Below are 17,581 nucleotides of genomic sequence, written 5' to 3' on the forward strand. Positions count from 1 at the left end.
TACACTTCAGGGACTTCCCTGGTGGTCCAGTGGTAAAGAATCCTCCTTAACAATGCTGGGGGTGCGGGTTCAATCCCTGGTCAGGGAACTAAGATCCCACATTCCGCGGGGCAACTAAGTCCACGTGCCACAACTACTGAGCTTTCGTGCCTCAACTAGAGAGCCTGCATGCCTCAAACTACAGAGCCTGTGTGCTCTGGTACCCACACACCAAAACTACAGAGCCCTTGTGCCCTGGAGCCTGTGCACCACAACTAGAGAAGAGAAAACCCACACGCCACAACTAGAGAGAAGCCTGCACGCCACAATGAAAGGTCCTGCATGCCTCAACGAAGATCCCACATGCCTCAACTAAGACCCAACGCAGCCAAAAATAAAGTAAATAACTAAATAATAAATAAATCTTAAAAAAAGATGAAACTTTAAGTACAAAGAAATTATTTTAGATATAGTAAATTTTTTTCTATTTTCCATTTATTTATAACTTTATTTTTCTTTTTCTTTACCTTCATATCCAGCTTCTTAAGAGAATTGTCTGTGTTTAGTATCTGTATTTCCTAACCTCCCGCTTATTTTTTAGCCCATTACATTTGAGCTTTCCCTTCTTCCCCTTTCCCTGCACCAATTCATAGAGACTGCACACGCCAAAATTACCAGTGATGTCTCTGTTACTAAATCCAAAATGGCCACTTTAATTTCTTATCTTTTTTTTTTTTTTTTTTTTTTTTGCGTTATGTGGGCCTCTCACTGTTGTGGCCTCTCCCGTTGCGGAGCACAGGCTCCGGACGCACAGGCCCAGCGGCCATGGCTCACGGGCCCAGCCGCTCCGCGGCATGTGGGATCTTCCCAGACCGGGGCACGAACCTGTGTCCCCTGCATCGGCAGGCGGACTCTCAACCACTGCGCCACCAGGGAAGCCCTAATTTCTTATCTTACTGAACCCGTTGGCAGTTGTATCACAATTGACAGTTCCCTTTGTCTTGAGATATTCTCTTCTCTAGTCATCCATGACTTAAACACTGTCATGGTTTTCCTTTTCCTCTCTAACATTCCTAGATTTTTTAAAGGTTCTTCTTTCTTCATCTTACATTTACATTTTAAATTCCTTACGCTTCCATACTAGGCTATCTTCTTTTCTTATTCTTTATTCTCATTTTAGGCAGTCTTTACTACTGCCGTGGTTTCATTTACCAACAAATAATAAATTACCATCTCCAACATTGGGCCTTTCTTCTGTGTATACATATATCCTCTAGCCTACTTTAACATCTTCTTTTCACAGTCATATCTTTTCTCAGGCATCTCGAATTCAGTGTTCCAATGCTGCATAACAAGCCACCTCAAATTTAATGCCACAAAAAGAGAATCTTTTAAATTGTTTCTTACTACTCTGGGGATTGGATGGGCTCAGCTTGGCAGTTCTCATTTAGGGGGTGGGGGTGGGGGTCTGTCATGTAATTACAATCAGACAGTGGCTGGTGCTAGAGTTATCTCACAGGCTTCCCCACTGAAATATCTGGTGTTTGGACCAGGAAGACTTGAACAGCTGGGAACTGGAATAATAAGAGCGCCTCATGCATCTCTGTCTCTTTGTGGTCTCTCCATACAGTTTCTCCAACATAGTGGCTTCAGATTAGCTGTACTTCTTACATGGTAGCTGGTAGCACAGGGCTGCAAAGGTGTGAGCCCCAAGAGTGAGCCAAGTAAGAGCTATATCATCTTTTCTGATCTAGCCTCAGAAATAACAAGATTTTAATTGTGTCATGTTTTTATTAATTGAGGCAGTCACAAAGCCCTGTCCAGATTCAAGGAGAGAGGTCATAAAGTATCAATATTTCTTGGTGGGGAAATTGCAAGGTTCTAGAAGAACGTGTGGAATGGGAAATACTGTAGTAGCTGTTTTTCAAAAAACACAATCTGCCACAGCCTAACTTCTGGCCATAACAGTTCACATGCCTCTTGCATGCAAAATATAACTCTCCTCTTCACCCAAAATTCCCCAAAGCTCAGCATCAGACTCCAGCTTGAAATCTAGAATCTCATCATCTAAATCAGATTCAAGGACAGATAAGGCTTTTGGGTACAGTTCCTCTAATACAGTTTGTCTCAATCAAAAAATTTGTGAACTAGAAAGACAAGTTATCTGTCTACCACACATCTAATAAACAGTGATGAGATTAATTACTGCAGCTTTATACTTCAAAATATGAAGCACACAAAGAGGTTTTTTCCACTAGAATGTCTGACTCTATTTGAAAGTAAATGTTCACATGTTAAAAATAAATCTGTTTCCCCTCTCTGTTGTCAAGGCATGTTGAGTCTTTCTGCTAGGAGGTAGAGACAGACAGATTTCAATGACTTTTCTAGTTCTTTATAGTGTGACCTCTGATGGGCTTTAATCTAGTAAGGTATAGTTTAAGCAATAAAATGAAAGAGAAAAATATTTGAAAAAAATTGTAGCTGAAAATTGTCCAAACTTAACAAAAACTGTAAACCCACAAATCCAAGGAGTTCAACAAACCCCAGGTAGGTAAAACACAAAGAAGCATATATTCAGTTTGTTAAAAAACAGTAATACTCAATGGTGAGAGACTGAAAGCTTTTCCTCTAAGATCAGGAATAAGACAAGGATGCCCCCTTTCACTACTTCTATTCAATATAGCACTAGAAGTGCTAGCCACAGCAATTAGGCAAGAAAAAGAAATAAAAGGCATCCAAATTGGAAAAGAAGAAGTAAAATTATCTCTGTTCACCAATGACAGGATCATTTATTTATTTATTTATTTAGGCTGCTCTGGGTCTTCATTGCAGCGTGCACTCTTCTCTAGTTGTGGCGCATGGGATTTTCTAGTTGTGGCATGTGGGCTTAGTTGCAGTATGTGGGATCTTAGTTCCCCAACCAGAGATCGAACCCGGGCCCCCTGCATTGGGAGTATGGAGTCTTAACCACTGGACCACCAGGGAAGTCCCAACATGATCTTATATGTAGAAAATCCTAAAGATTTCACACACATACACACTCACACACATACACACACACACACACGCACACCTGTTAGAACTAATAAACTCAGCAAAGTTGCAGGAAACAAAATTAACTCACAAAAGTCAGTTGCATTTCTACACCATATAATATACATTATACAATGAATAATTAGAAAAGGAGATTAACACAACATTGTAAATCAAGTATATTTCAGTAAAATAAATTTAAAAAGCAAAACATAAAAAAGAAAGAAAAGGAAGTTAAGAAAACAGTTCCATTTACACTTCCATCAAAAAGAATAAAATCCTTAGGAATAAACTTAACCAAAGAGGCAAAATACTTGTACACTAAAAAGTATAAAACACTGGTGAAAGGAATTTAAAAAGACATATATAAGTGGAAAGACATCCTCCTTTCACAGAATGGAAGGTAGTGTTAAGATGACATACCACCCCAAATGATCTACAGATTCAATGCAATCCCTATGAAAATCTCAACAGTATTTACTGCAGAAATAGAAAAACTTACCATAAAATTCGTATGGAATCTCAAGGGACTCCAAATACCCAAAACAGTCTTGAAAAAAGAACAAAGTTGGAGGACTCATACTTCCAAATTTCAAAACTTATTACAAAACTGTAGTATTCAAGACATTGTAGTACTGGCATAAGAACATATAGACCAGTGGAATAGAAGTCTCAATATTTTTAAAATACCATTTATCTCCAAGTTAGTCCATATATAGAATGAAATCCAAGTCAAACACCCAGCAGGGTTTTTTTGTAGAAATTGACAAAATGCTTCTAAGACATACATGGAAATGCAAATCATCTGGTATAGCCAAATCAATTTTGAAAAATAAGGATAAAGTTAGAGGGCTTACTCTACTTGATTTCAAGACACAAAACTACAGTAATCAAGATGTTACTGTATTGGTGTGAGAATAGACTTATAGATAAATGGAACAAAGTGAAGAGTCTAGAAATAGGCACACACATATATGGTCAACTGATTTTTAACAAAGATGTAACAAACTTGTAAAAATGCTAAATAAAATTTAATAAAAATCCAACTGTTTTAAGCACATGACTAGGGTACAAGGACGATTCAACATTAGAAAATATATCAGTATAATAAAATGCGTTTATAGAATAAAGATGAAAAATTATATAATTATTGTCATAGTTGCCAATAAAGCACATAATAAAATTCTGTATGCCTTAGTGATTAAAAAGTAAAACGAAATTCCCAACCAGCTGGATTAAGACTTTTTCACTCTGACAAGGATAGCTTCCTGAAACTTAGAGCAAACATTATAGCTGATGGTTGTATTAGTTTTCTATAGCTGCCATAACAAATTACCACAAACTTAGTGGCTTAAAACAATAGAAGTTTATTGTCTCACACTTCTATACATTAGAAGTCTGGGTGGGCTTGGCTGGTTTTTCTGCTCTATCTCTAACAAGACCGAAATCAAGGTGTCCACTGGGCTGGCGTCTGGGGGAGAATCCACTTCCAAGCTCATTCAGGTTGTTGTCAGAATCTAATTCCTTATAACCGTAGGGCTGATAACAGTTCTTTAAACTGTAACAGCTAGGGGCTACTCTTAGCTCCTAGAGGGCACTCTCTCTGGTCCTTGCACATGGGCTCCTACATCAGAGTCAGGAGCAGTGCATTGCATCCTTCTCATGCTTGGAATCTCTCTGACTTCTCTTTTGGCCTGTCTCTCATCTCACTCCAGCCAGAGAAAGTTCTCTGCTTGTGAGGAGTCATATGACGAGATTGGACTCGCTCAGATAATCCAGACGTTAATCTGTGTTAAGGTCTATAACTCTAATATATCAGTAAATTATGTCTTACATATACACATTTCCAGGGATTAGAGTGTGGACATCTTTGGAGACCATTCTACCTACCACAATGATAAAATAAGAAAACAGTAACCTGTGATCACCACTTTGTCAATGCTCTTAATGAAAGAAAGATAAGGTGTTTAAATATTTGGAAGAGGTACATCTGTCATTACTTATAGATGAGGTGATTGTGTACCCCCCCAAAATACAAGAGACCCAGCTGTCAAACTATCAGACATAGTTAAGAGTTCAGTAAAGTCAATAGAAACAAGACTACGTACAAAAATCATTAGTTTTCATATTAGCTAGAAATAATAATCAATTGCAAAATGCAGTTGGAAAAAAATTATTCACCACAGCAATAAAATACTGATAAATCAACCAGTGTCATGACCTATAAGAAGAAAGACTTTTTTTTTTTAATCAAAGAAGACATGGGTAATTGGAGAGATTCAAATATTGTGGATCTTTTTTTAACTTTTAAATTCTTTTTTTTATGATGTATAGTTGATTTATAATATTATGTGTTTCAGATGTACAACATAGTGAGTCACAATTTTTAAAGATTATACTCCATTTGTTATATTATAAAATATTGGATGTATTCCCTGTGCTGTACAATACATCCCTGTAGCTTTTTGACTTTATGCATGTCTGTACCTCTTAATCCCGTACCCCTATTTTGCCCCTCCCCCTTCCCTCTCCCCACTGGTAACCACTAGTTTGTTCTTTATATCTGTGAGTCTGTTTCTTTTTTGTTATTTTCACTAGTTTGTTTTATATTTTAGATTCCACATATAAGTGATAACATACAGTATTTGTCTTTCTCTGACGTTTTGTTATGTGGTTTTTTAATTAAATTTATTTGTAATTTCAGTGAAATCCCAATGAAACTTAAAAAATATTTTTAGAGAAACTTCACAGTCTGATCCTAAAATGTATCTGAATTTTTCTTCATGTACAAGAATAGCCAGTAACAACAATAATGAGACATTTGTGCCTTAACACATACTGAAAGATGCAGTAATGATTATAGTAATTAAAACTGTAGTATCATACAAGAGTTAACAAATATATCCAAAAAAATGATCTGTGTATGTATGGACCTTTAGCTGTTGATTCAAACAAACCACCCTAAAAAGTCATTTTCAGGCAGACAGGGAATTTTAATGGTGAACAGCATATTTTTTACATATATATATAAATTTATTTGTTTGTTCATTTATTTATTTATTTATGGCTGCGTTGGGTGTTCATTGCTGCCTGTGGGCTTTATCTAGTTGCGGCGAGCAGGGGCTACTCTTCGTTGTGGTATGCGGGCTTCTCATTACGGTGGCTTCTCGTGTTGTGGAGCACGGGCTTCACTAGTTGCGGCACATGGGTTCAGTAGTTTTGGCTCACAGGCTCTATAGCCCACGCTCAGTAGTTGTGGCACATGGGCTTAGTTGCTCCTTGGCACGTGGGATCTTCCTGGACCAGGGCTTGAACCTGTGTCGCCTGCATTGGCAGGCGGTTCTTAACCACTGCACCACCAGGAAAGCCCTGAACAGCATACTAAGGCTACCAAGGAATTATTGTTAGGTCTGATAACAGTATTGTGGTTGTATTTTTTTTAAGTTCATGTTTTTAGAGACTTTCACTAAAACATATAGGAATGAAATGACAGGATGTCTGGAATTTGCTTTAAAATGCTTTAGCACAAGAAAAATAAAGGATAGTAGGTAAAGCAAATGTGGAAAAGTCTCATTAACTGTTGAATCTTGGTGATCAATATATAGGAGTGCATCATACTAGTCTCTTTACTTTTGAGTATATTTGAAATATTTCATAATAAAAAGCATGTTGGACTTCCCTGGTGGTGCAGTGGTTAAGAATCCACCTGCCAGTGCAAAGGACACGGGTTTGAGCCCTGGTCCAGGAATATCCCACATGCAGTGGAGCAGCTAAGCCCATGCTCCACAACTACTGAGCCTGTGCTCTAGAGCCCGCAAGCCACAACTACTGAGCCCATGTGCTGAAACTACTGAAGCCTGTGCGCCTAGAGCCCATGCTGCACAACAAAAGAAGCCACAACAATGAGAAGCCCGTGCACCACAAGGAAGTAGCCCCCACTCGCCACAACTAGAGGAAGCCTGCACGCAGCAGCGAAGACCCAATGCCGCCAAAAATAAATAAATAAATAAATATTAAATTACTTTTTAAAAAAACTTATAAAAAATAAGTAAATCAAAAATCAAAAACATGTTAATGGTATTTCCGATCTTTGGGGAAAGGATTTATTCAGTAAGTCGCATTAAAGCAATTGTCTGTGTATTTGGGAAAAAATATGCAGTTAGATTTCTCCCTTCTGCCATATACAAGGTAAATTTCAAAAGAATTAAAGAGCTAAATGCTAGACACAAGACTACTAAAAACTAAAAAACAAAAACATATAGAATGTTTTTGGCATATGACCAGTGGCTTCTTAAGTAAGACACAAAACCCAGAACCCATAAAGGAAGATGATTGATAAATATGACTACATAAAAATTTTCTGTAAAACAAAAGAACTTTTAAAAGTGAAGAGAAAGGGAATAGAATGGGAGGAAATATTTGTGACATAAATAACAGAAAAATGACTAATATCTAGAAGGAAATATATTTAAGTAATAAGAAAAAGACAAAAAAAGTAGAAAAATGGATAGAGGATATGAACTGCCCATTTATAAAAGTAGAAGTAGAGATGACCAGAAACATATGAAATGATATTCTGTTACAGAGAAATGAAAATTGAAACAATGAGATAATTTTTATAAAATTTCAAAGATTGACGATATCCAGTGTTGGTGAAATATAGAGAAACGCGCTCTTAGACACTACTAGAAGAGTAGGTACCGCCTTTTGTGAGCAATTTGTCAATGTCTATAAAAATGTACAGTTTCCACTTCTGTGTTTTTACCTTAGATAAATATTCCCGTATGTGTTCAAAGAATCATTGACTAGGTTGTTTGTACAGTACTGTTTATAGTGTTGAGAAATTTGAAAACTCAAATAGCAATAAAGTAAGAGTAAACAAAATATGGTATGGTTGAACTATTGAATCTGTGGATTAATTAGAGAATGATGTCAGTCAGTTTGTACAAGCACAAAAAGGTTTCTTAGACACATTGAAGGGAAGGTAGATCTCATTTTATTATTTTTCAAACAAAACTGTACAAAGCATGTAAGGAAATACATAAAAGATGGCTTGATAAAATACAAATAAATTGATGGGACAGTCTTTATCTTGGGGTGGAGAGGACATGGTGGGATATGAAGATATAACAGACTTTTTACCATTTTGTATTAGTTGTTATTTAGAAGCAATGCTTTATATTCATGTAATTTTTAAAAATTAAAGGTATACATATCAAAACATGCAATTCAAATGAGGTTTATAGATAGTGCCAGTGTCAATTTTCTGGGTTTTATTTTGTACTATAGTTAGATAAGTTGTTACCCTTGGGGGAAGCTGGGTGAAGGGACTCTACTACTTTTGCAACTTCCTGTAAGTCTATAGTTATTTCAGAGGTTTTGGGGTTTTTTTTTTAACATCTTTATTAGAGTGTAATTGCTTTACAATTGTGTGTTAGTTTCTGCTGTATAACAAAATGAATCAGCTATACATATACATATATCCCCATATCTCCTCCCTGTTGCATCTCTATCCCACCCCTCTAGGTGGTCACAAAGCACCGAGCTGATTTCCCTGTGCTATGAAGCTGCTTCCCACTAGCTATCTATTTTACATTTGGTAGTGTATATATGTCCATGCCACTCTCTCACTTTGTCCCAGCTTACCCTTCCCCCTCCTCGTGTCCTCAAGTCCATTCTCTACGGCTGCGTCTTTATTCCTGTCCTGCCCCTAAGTTCTTCAGACCCTTTTTTTTTTTAGATTCCATATATATGTGTTAGCATATGGTATTAGTTTTTCCTTTCTGACTTAACTTCACTCTGTATGACAGTCTCTAGGTCCATCCACCTCACTACAAATAACTCAGTTTTTAGAGGTTTTTAAATTATCAAAGAAATAAATGAAAACAAAGGTTAAAAAGGGAATCATGGTCACTTGTCACTAAAGTCTTTAAAATTATCTAGATATTCTAGTCACTTTAAGAAAAAAAAAGAGAAAAATAGAAAGCAATCATCATTTTCCTATTTTCTTTAATAGGTTCTAGATGATCTGGAATGTCATGGAGTTGCAGTTTCAGAACAAGGCCGAACAGAGTTGGAACAGAAAATAGATGAAGCTAGAGAAAATATTCGTAAAGCAGAGGTGAGGTGGCAGCTAATTGTGGCATTTTGCCCAGCTCCAGCAATGTCACAGCCGTGATGTGGACCTTTAGAATTCAGTTTCTATACACTGATTAATTTGAAGATTGATTCACCATCTGTGTCCAGAGTATTCTTTTTGAGTGCCTGTTTCATACAGGGTAGTACACATAACAAAAAGACACTGAACCCATTATGAAGAGTTTACAATCATGAAACATCAAATAACAAAAGAATTAAGTCACAATAAAGATATTAATTTTAAAGTTTTCACAAGTTACGTAATAAATCAGTCAGCATAGTATAGAAATTGATACATAGAAGTTCAGTGCCTAGAAAAGTCTCCCCCCGTATGAAAGGTTCACTGGATCCAGGGGCATAAGCTGACTTTTTAAGAATAGAGAAGAGTTGGTTAAGCAGACAAGGCAAAAAAAAGTTACAGCAGTGGATTTTAATCTTTTGTGGAGTCATGGGACCCTTTGAGGATTATATGAAAGTGTGAAACCCTCTCTACCACAAAAAAATGTACATTTTATTTATAGTATTCAGAAGTTCATGTACCCTAGGCTAATATTCCGTGACCTAGAGGGGGAGAAGTTGAGATGGAAAGAAAAGTTATTTGCAAAGGAGGAAGATATAAGATGTAGTTTGGCAGTGGATTTGATTAGCATGGAGGATTTTTGTAAAGAAATGTGGTAGAGAGTAAGGAAAATCATTGTGGTTAAGACCAGTTCATGAAGGACCTGTGCACACTTGTATTTAGTTATCTATCCAGTGCAACATAGTGAAGGGATGTGGAAGTAGACATTAAAAAATACTGCTACTGTCCAGACTTCAACGAGAATATGTTCTTGTTAAGAAGGCTTAAAGAATGCCCAAGATAACTAAGACTGTAAAGCATAAGTGCCAAGGAGTGGTCCACACGAGTATACTTAACACTTAAGGAACCCAAAGGACACAGAGGTCACTCTGGGAGTTGTTAGGACAGGCAACACAAAGAGATAGGACTTAAGATGGATATTGACAGATGAAAAAGGGATAGCACAGACTTATGCCATGCAACCTCAAGAGGCATAACTTGAACTGAAAGAAGGTAGGAAGGAGGCAGATTTGAGCTTGCTACTGGGAAATACTTTCTAACAGATCTGCCCAATGGCAAAATAAGCTGCCCTAAGATATAGTACAGCACTATAAGTGTATAAGAAGACTCTATACAAGAAATTAGTGCATTGGGTTGAGCATTAATCTAAGCTAGTGATTTTCAAATACGCTCTCAGATCTCTAGAGGTTTTGAGGCAGTATTTCAGTGATGGGGGTGGGGCAAGGAGTGGGAGTTGGTAGTAAGTGGAGAGGCAGCATCAGCAAAGACAGGGAATATGAGCATGTTTCTGGCACAGCCCCATGGAAGTGATCTGAACCAGAAGAGGCTTGCTATCTTGCTATCTGCCTGGTCTAGAGAAGCCCCAGTAACCCCAGCTCGCCTTCATTCCTGGCACATGATCCACAGCCTCCATAGTGAAGAGAGCAGAGTGAACAATAAATAGCCATTTTCCTCACTGAACTCAGGGTCGTGGCTAAACCACTGCCCTAGGGTGCTGGCCAAGCACGTTGGCAGGCTCTTGCCTAGTCTGAGAAACGTTGGCTTGTGTAGAAGAACTTTTCTTGTTCGTTTCTCCAGACTCTGCGTGAAGCCAGTTTCAGAGCCTTGACAGAACAGGACAAGTCTCAGAAGTTTTCTGAAGGGTGTGTTCTCTCTTGTATTTTCTATTTCCAGACTTCATCCATGATGTCACTGTCTGGTACCCTACCTCCACCATGCCCTTCAGTAGTAGCAGTAGTAGGTATCAGTCACACAAAGTCTGCATTTAGGCTGAATGACCTGTTATTTCCATGAATGTGCTAAACTGCCCTCTGTTTGTTAGCTTAAAGCTAAAAATATGAAGTGAGAGTCCCACAACAGAATGTCTCATCTCTCCTAATACTAGTATTTAAGTCTGCAGTCTCAAAGGTAATTTTCTTACCAAAAATATGCAATATGCTAAAAACCATGATGCCAGATCCATTATCTCAGTTTTGAATATCTGTGAAATATAGTTAATCCTACTGCTATCTTAAAGCAATCTCTTACTTGATTTCCACTTATCAGTTACAAAAAATAACCCAGCTAAAATTAGATGGCAAATATGAGGGTAGTATTAGAGTATTATTTACAAGATTGTCATAATGAAATTTTTGCATAGACTAGACCACAAGAGCCCTCAGAGGAATTGACAGTAATGGTTTCAGTAGATTCTCTTTTTCTTTTTTCTGCCTGTGTATCATTTGTATTGGATTTTCTCTTCCCATTCAATAGTTATTATAAATACTTACACAAAAGAGAGAAAACTAGTTAAAATTCCATTATGTCCTTTATGTTTCGTTTTTAACTCCTACAACATGAATGCTACCCTCCCTTGTTGATTAATCTGCTTTATCCAGTCTTTTCTATAATGTGTTTCCATTCAGTGCTGCTAATTAGAATAGAAACCTCTGTGGTACTCAGTAATAGATTAAAGAAATTTTTCCAGTCATAAGAAATTGAAAATGTAAATGGCCTGTGCTTTTCCAAAGAATAGGAATAGTATACTATTTCCAAAGAATAGTATAATAGAGGTTATATAGTGATTAATTAATTATTGGCTGGTTAATTTGGGGACAGACGCACTAATTCATTAGTTTAACAAACACTTAATGAGTATCTGCTGCGTGCCAGATACTGATGAATATACTAGATATACATTGATGAACAACCTATTGTTATATTGTTATATTGTTATGATCTCTACGATTATCACAAGAATATTTGTACTAGCTACTCTTTGCAGCCCCTGACTAATTTAAGAATTGGAATGAGGCAATAACTGCTTAAATTAAACTTTAATAACAATTTTCTTAACCTGGTATTTAGGTATTTGAGTTTTTTGAAATGCCTTTTGTCATACAGATACACACACATTCTTGATCTGACATATCATACCTATTTTTAAGGTAGCTTGCCAAGAAACCAAGAGTTTTAAATGCCCTTTTTGGAAGCTGTACATGACTTATGTTTCAGGATACAATTATTTTTTTGTGTGTTTAAATTGTACCTTTATTTGGGTTGAGGGAAGTTTTTTCTCTTTTTTAACAGTGAAATGTTTAACACAAAGAAGAGGAAGTTAATGTAAGAAGTCAAAGACACCCAGAAATTTTTAATGACATTTTATACATGTTAGGTATTAAGGTCTGCAGGAGGAACTATAAACTATGTGACTCTTTCTCCAAGATATTAACTAAATTTTATGATCTGAATTGAATGTTCATTTGAAAGGCAAAATACATGGTATCAAATGAATTAACAAAACCAAAACTAAAATCACTTGTCTATATAAACACATTTTAATAGATACCATTTTTTAAAAATTATCATCTTATAAGTTTTTCTTGTACATGAGGAGTTCAAAATTACAATGTCACTGTTGTACTCAATGACTCAAAAATGGTAAGACCCAGGCTTCCCTGGTGATGCAGTGGTTGAGAGTCCGCCTGCCGGAGCAGGGGACACGAGTTCGTGCCCCGGTCCGGGAAGATCCCACATGCCGCGGAGCGGCTGGGCCCATGAGCCATGGCCGCTGGGCCTGTGCATCCGGAGCCTGTGCTCCACAACGGGAGAGGCCACAACAGTGAGAGGCCCGCATACCGCAAAAAAAAATTGGTAAGACCTTTGCCATAATGCTATAAGAGAAGTCTAAAAACCTCAGCTGCATAAAATGTGAGGCCTCATTACTACAAGGTTAATGAAATGCTAAGGGTGACCCTGCTATAAAAACAAAATTTCCAATCATATTATATCCAAATTTATATTACCTCCAGACTTGTTATTGTGGGGTTTCACTGTACTCTTATAATGTAGTATGTTAGTAGACCTCTTAACAAATCACTTTCTTCAATTTGTATTGTGAAAATTTTCAAACATACAAAAAAGATGAAGAATAAATATATATTTTCCAATATGCTAAATTCAACTCTTAATATTTTGCAATATTAAATTTATGTGTTTATTTCTATACTATAAAATGGAAGTTAAGTTTAAGGGTCTGATTATAGTCTATATTTTAGGCAAGAATACTTTATAAATGATGCTGTGTTTTTCATCACAGTATGCTTTTATCAAGTTTTCTCACTACTGATGCTAAGAATAGTCACTTTCAATTCAGGTGGCACTACCAAATCTTTCTACTGTTAAAGTTCTTTTTTCTTTTTCCATTGCAATTAACAAGTACTAGTCACCTCCAGGGACAGCAAATGAGTATTTTTCTCCCTTTCTTAAGTATTATTACTATGTCATGGAATTTTAAAAATCAACTTTATCAAGGCATAATATACATAAAATGTAACCATTTCAAGTAAACACTTTAATGTGCTTTGATAAATGTACACCCCTAAATATCCACTGCCACAATCAAGATATAAAATATTTCTATCACCCCAAAAAGTTCTTTTGTGACCAGGCAACAACTGATCTGCTTTCTGTCATATAGGTTAGTTCAACTCCAACAACATGAATAATAGATCACTTGATATTGTCCTACACATTGCATATAAAGATCACCCCACACAGTTTTATCCAGCCTTATTTTTTATCATAATCTCAGTTTGATGAGTTATTATGTATTCAAGTTCACTAATCTTTTCTTCTGTAGTGTATAACCTGCTATTAAGGCTATCCTGTGAATTGTGATTTCAGATATTACATTTTTAGCTCTATGAATTCTGTTTGGTTCTTTATATCTTCCAGTTCACTCCTATTTATCTTCATGTTGTCCTTTAAATCCTTAAGTATGTTTATAATAGTGACTTTAAAGTCCTCATCTACTCATTCCATCATATCTGTGATTTCTGGCTCTCTTTCTATTGACTGATGTTTCCTTTGGTTATGGCTCATATATTTCTGCTGTTCAAATACTTAGTACTATTTTTTACTGAATACTAGAAATTGTGACTGTTTGGCTGTTGAGTTTCTGGATTCTCTTTTCTTATTTTAAAGCCTGTTGAGTTTTGTTTGGGCAGCCAGCTCAGTTTGATCTGTTCAAGGCCTGTTTTTAAGCTTTGGGTTGGTTTAGAGTAGCCTTTCCAGTAGGGCTAATTTAGCCTTATTACTAATTACTAATGACTTTCCTTTCTGCAGTTTCTTCTTTTGCCATGAGTATCCAGCAAGGTCTCTGATCTCTCAACTCTGGCTGGATGGAACTGCAACATCTTTCAGCCCTATACAATCTCTGGGAGTTTTTCAGTTCACAGCTCCACGGTAGATGTTCTTTCCCCAGTACTTATTCTTTACGTCTCCTCATGGAGTCCCACCTTATGTATTCTCAATTTATTATAGATTTTTATTCATTTAATCTATTTTCAGTATTACAGTTGTCCTTCTTTAAGCCCAATATTGTCTAAATTTGGCCATTGAGAGTCCATTTAAGCTGACTTCTGTATCCTTTTGACATTACTCCCACTAGTCTTTGAACGTTTCTTGCTTTCTAGCACAACAAGCTATCTTAGGCTCACCTTGTATTTTCCCTGCCCGGGCTTAGAATTAGCCTTTTCTCCAAGAAGCTCTGCTTTCTTTTAATACACAATAGTATTTAGACACCCAAAGTCTAGGCTGCAAAGGTGCTTATTGTTATGGGTGTCATTTATTTCTTGGCCCTTCCTTTGTTGTTAGAGCTAGGAATTTTTTTAAAATCATGAGTTCATATTGATATTTTCAATTCAAATTTAAAATTGGAAAGATTTTATTAAACTTCTTTATTTTATATTTATATCTTTTTATCTTATTGAAATTTTAATTTCCTAATAATATTATACGATATTTTATTTGCCTTATCATACATCTATATTAAACAGTTTCAAAATTACAATGCAAATATTATTAATAGTAAATTACTGAGTGAAATTTAAGATTTCTTTGAATGTAGAATATATCTCTACAAGGGTTTCTGCTTCTGATAATAAGGGGCTAGCTTATATCCTCTTTTAGATAACAATTATTAATAAGGGTAAAAATATTTAAAATACCTATTTGATAGAACTGGAAAATGACCTAAAGCATATAAAATCTAGAGGGGAAAAGACTCTTCAAAGAATAGGACTATACCTGGTGACATTTACATTTTACAGCTCTTTGTGAGGGGCTGTACAACTAAAATTCAAGCAGAGAAGGGCTTCCCTGGTGGCTCAGTGGTTAAGAATCTGCCTGCCAATGCAGGGGACACGGTTTCGAGCCCTGTCCCAGGAAGATCCCACATGCTGCGGAGCAACTAAGCCCGTGTGCCACAACTACTGAGGCTGTGCTGTAGCGCCTGTGAGCCACAACTCCTGAACCCCGCGCACCTAGAGCCCCTGCTCCACAAGAAGAGAAGCCACTGCAGTGAGAAGCCCGCGCACCACAACAAAGAGTAGCCCCCACGCCCAGCACCGAATACCCAACACAGCCAAAAATAAATAAATAAATTTATTTATTTATTTTAAAAAATTCAAGCAGAGAGCCTAAGTCTTACTGGCTTGAGCTTAGATGTCAGGGAGTTCTCAAATTTGCATATAAATAACCATCCAAATCCTTGGCTAAACCTAAATAGACATGTGCAGCAGAAACTCCAAGGAACTTGGCAAGAAACCACAGCTAGGGCTTCCCTGGTGGTGCAGTGGTTGAGAGTCCGCCTGCCGATGCAGGGGACATGGGTTCGTGCCCCGGTCCGGGAAGATCCCACATGCTGCGGAGCAGCTAGGCCCGTGAGCCATGGCTGCTGAGCCTGCGCGTCTGGAGCCTGTGCTCTGCAACAGCAGAGGCCACAACAGTGAGAGGCGCACGTACCGCAAAAAAAAAAAAAAAGTAAGTTTGCAAATACCATGTTCCTCAATTGTTTGGTAAAGTACTGACAAAAATAAATCTTATGAAAACTAGATTACTTGGATTTGAGAAAACAGAATATACTTCTCTCTCTCTCTCTCTCTGTTTTCTTTGTTTCTTTGCTTCAGCAATTAAATGACTTAACATTTATAATTTCCAAGAAGAGGTTTGTTGGTTCACTTATTTTTCAAAAACATTTCATTGCTTATATTAGTTTAAAATGCATACTAGAATGGTGCTGAGACAACTGGATATCCACATGCAGAAGAATGAAGTTGGACCCCTACCTCACACCATATAAAAAAATAAACTCAACTCCAAATGATCAAACACCCAAACAGCTAAAGCTTTTTTTTTATAGCTAAAGCTATAAAACTATTTTAAGAAACATAGGGATAAATCTTTGTGACCGTGGATTAATTTCTTAGATAAGACACCAAAAGCCCAAGCAACAAAAGAAAAAAATGGATAAATTGGACTTAATCAAAAATTTTAAACTTTTTTTTTTTTTTTTTTTGCGGTATGCGGGCCTCTCACTGCTGTGGCCTCTCCCGTTGTGGAGCACAGGCTCCGGACGCGCAGGCTCAGCGGCCACGGCTCACGGGCCCAGCCGCTCCACGGCACGCGGGATCTTCCCAGACCGGGGCACGAACCCGCGTCCCCTGCATCGGCAGGCAGACCCTCAACCACTGCGCCACCAGGGAAGCCCCCAAAATTTTAAACTTTTATGCTTCACAAGACACTATCAAGAAGTGAAAGACCCACATAATGGGAAAAAAAATATTTGCAAATCATGTATCTGATAAGGGACTTTGATCTAGAATACATCAAAAACTTACAATAAAAAGACAAAGGCAAAATAAAAACAGTAAAAAGACAGCCCAATTTAAACATGGACAAAGGTTCTGAGTAGACATTTCTCCAAAGAAGATATATAATGACCAGTAAGCATGTGAAAAGATGACATCGTTAGTCATCAAGGAAATAACAAATCAAAACCACAGTGAGATAACCACTTCACACCCACTAGGATGGCTAGAATCAAAAAGGGCAGACATTAACAAGTGTTTGCCTAGGATGTGAAGAAATGGTAACTCACCCTGCTGGTGTGATTGTTAAATGAGGTTGCTGCTTTGAAAAACAATCTGACATTTCCCCAAATGGTTAAACATACCATTACTTTATGACTAAGCAATTCCAGTCCTAGGTATATAGCCACGTGAAATGAAAACATATGTCCACACTAGAACTTGTATACTAATGTTTGTAGCAACATTATTCATATTAGCTGAAAAGTTGAAACAACCCATCACCTGACAAATGGATAAGCAAAATGTGTTCTACCCACAGTATCCATAAAAAGCAATGAAATACTGATACATGTTACAGCATGGATGAACTTAAGCAACATTATGCTAAGTAAAAGAAGCCAGACACAAAACACCATATATTGTATGGTTCTATTTATATTAAATGTTCAGAATAGGCAAATCTATAGAGAGAGAGGGTAGATTAGTGGTCCCAGAGGCT

General features: G+C 37.0%; 1 protein-coding gene across 2 annotated transcripts in view; it reads left to right on the forward strand.

Moving 5' to 3' along the window:
- Positions 1-17,581, forward strand: part of FCHSD2 (FCH and double SH3 domains 2) — a gene marked incomplete at both ends in the record, with an annotated part of 298,329 nt that overhangs the window by 249,507 nt on the left and 31,241 nt on the right. For both annotated transcript variants that reach the window (XM_079708869.1, XM_079708870.1), the window contains one exon: positions 9,029-9,133. In XM_079708869.1, the coding sequence (XP_079564995.1) occupies positions 9,029-9,133 (105 nt within the window). The remainder of the gene's footprint in view (positions 1-9,028; positions 9,134-17,581) is intronic.

This window comes from Hyperoodon ampullatus, assembly GCF_949752795.1.
Source record: "Hyperoodon ampullatus genome assembly, chromosome: 7".
Lineage (NCBI taxonomy): Eukaryota > Metazoa > Chordata > Mammalia > Artiodactyla > Ziphiidae > Hyperoodon > Hyperoodon ampullatus.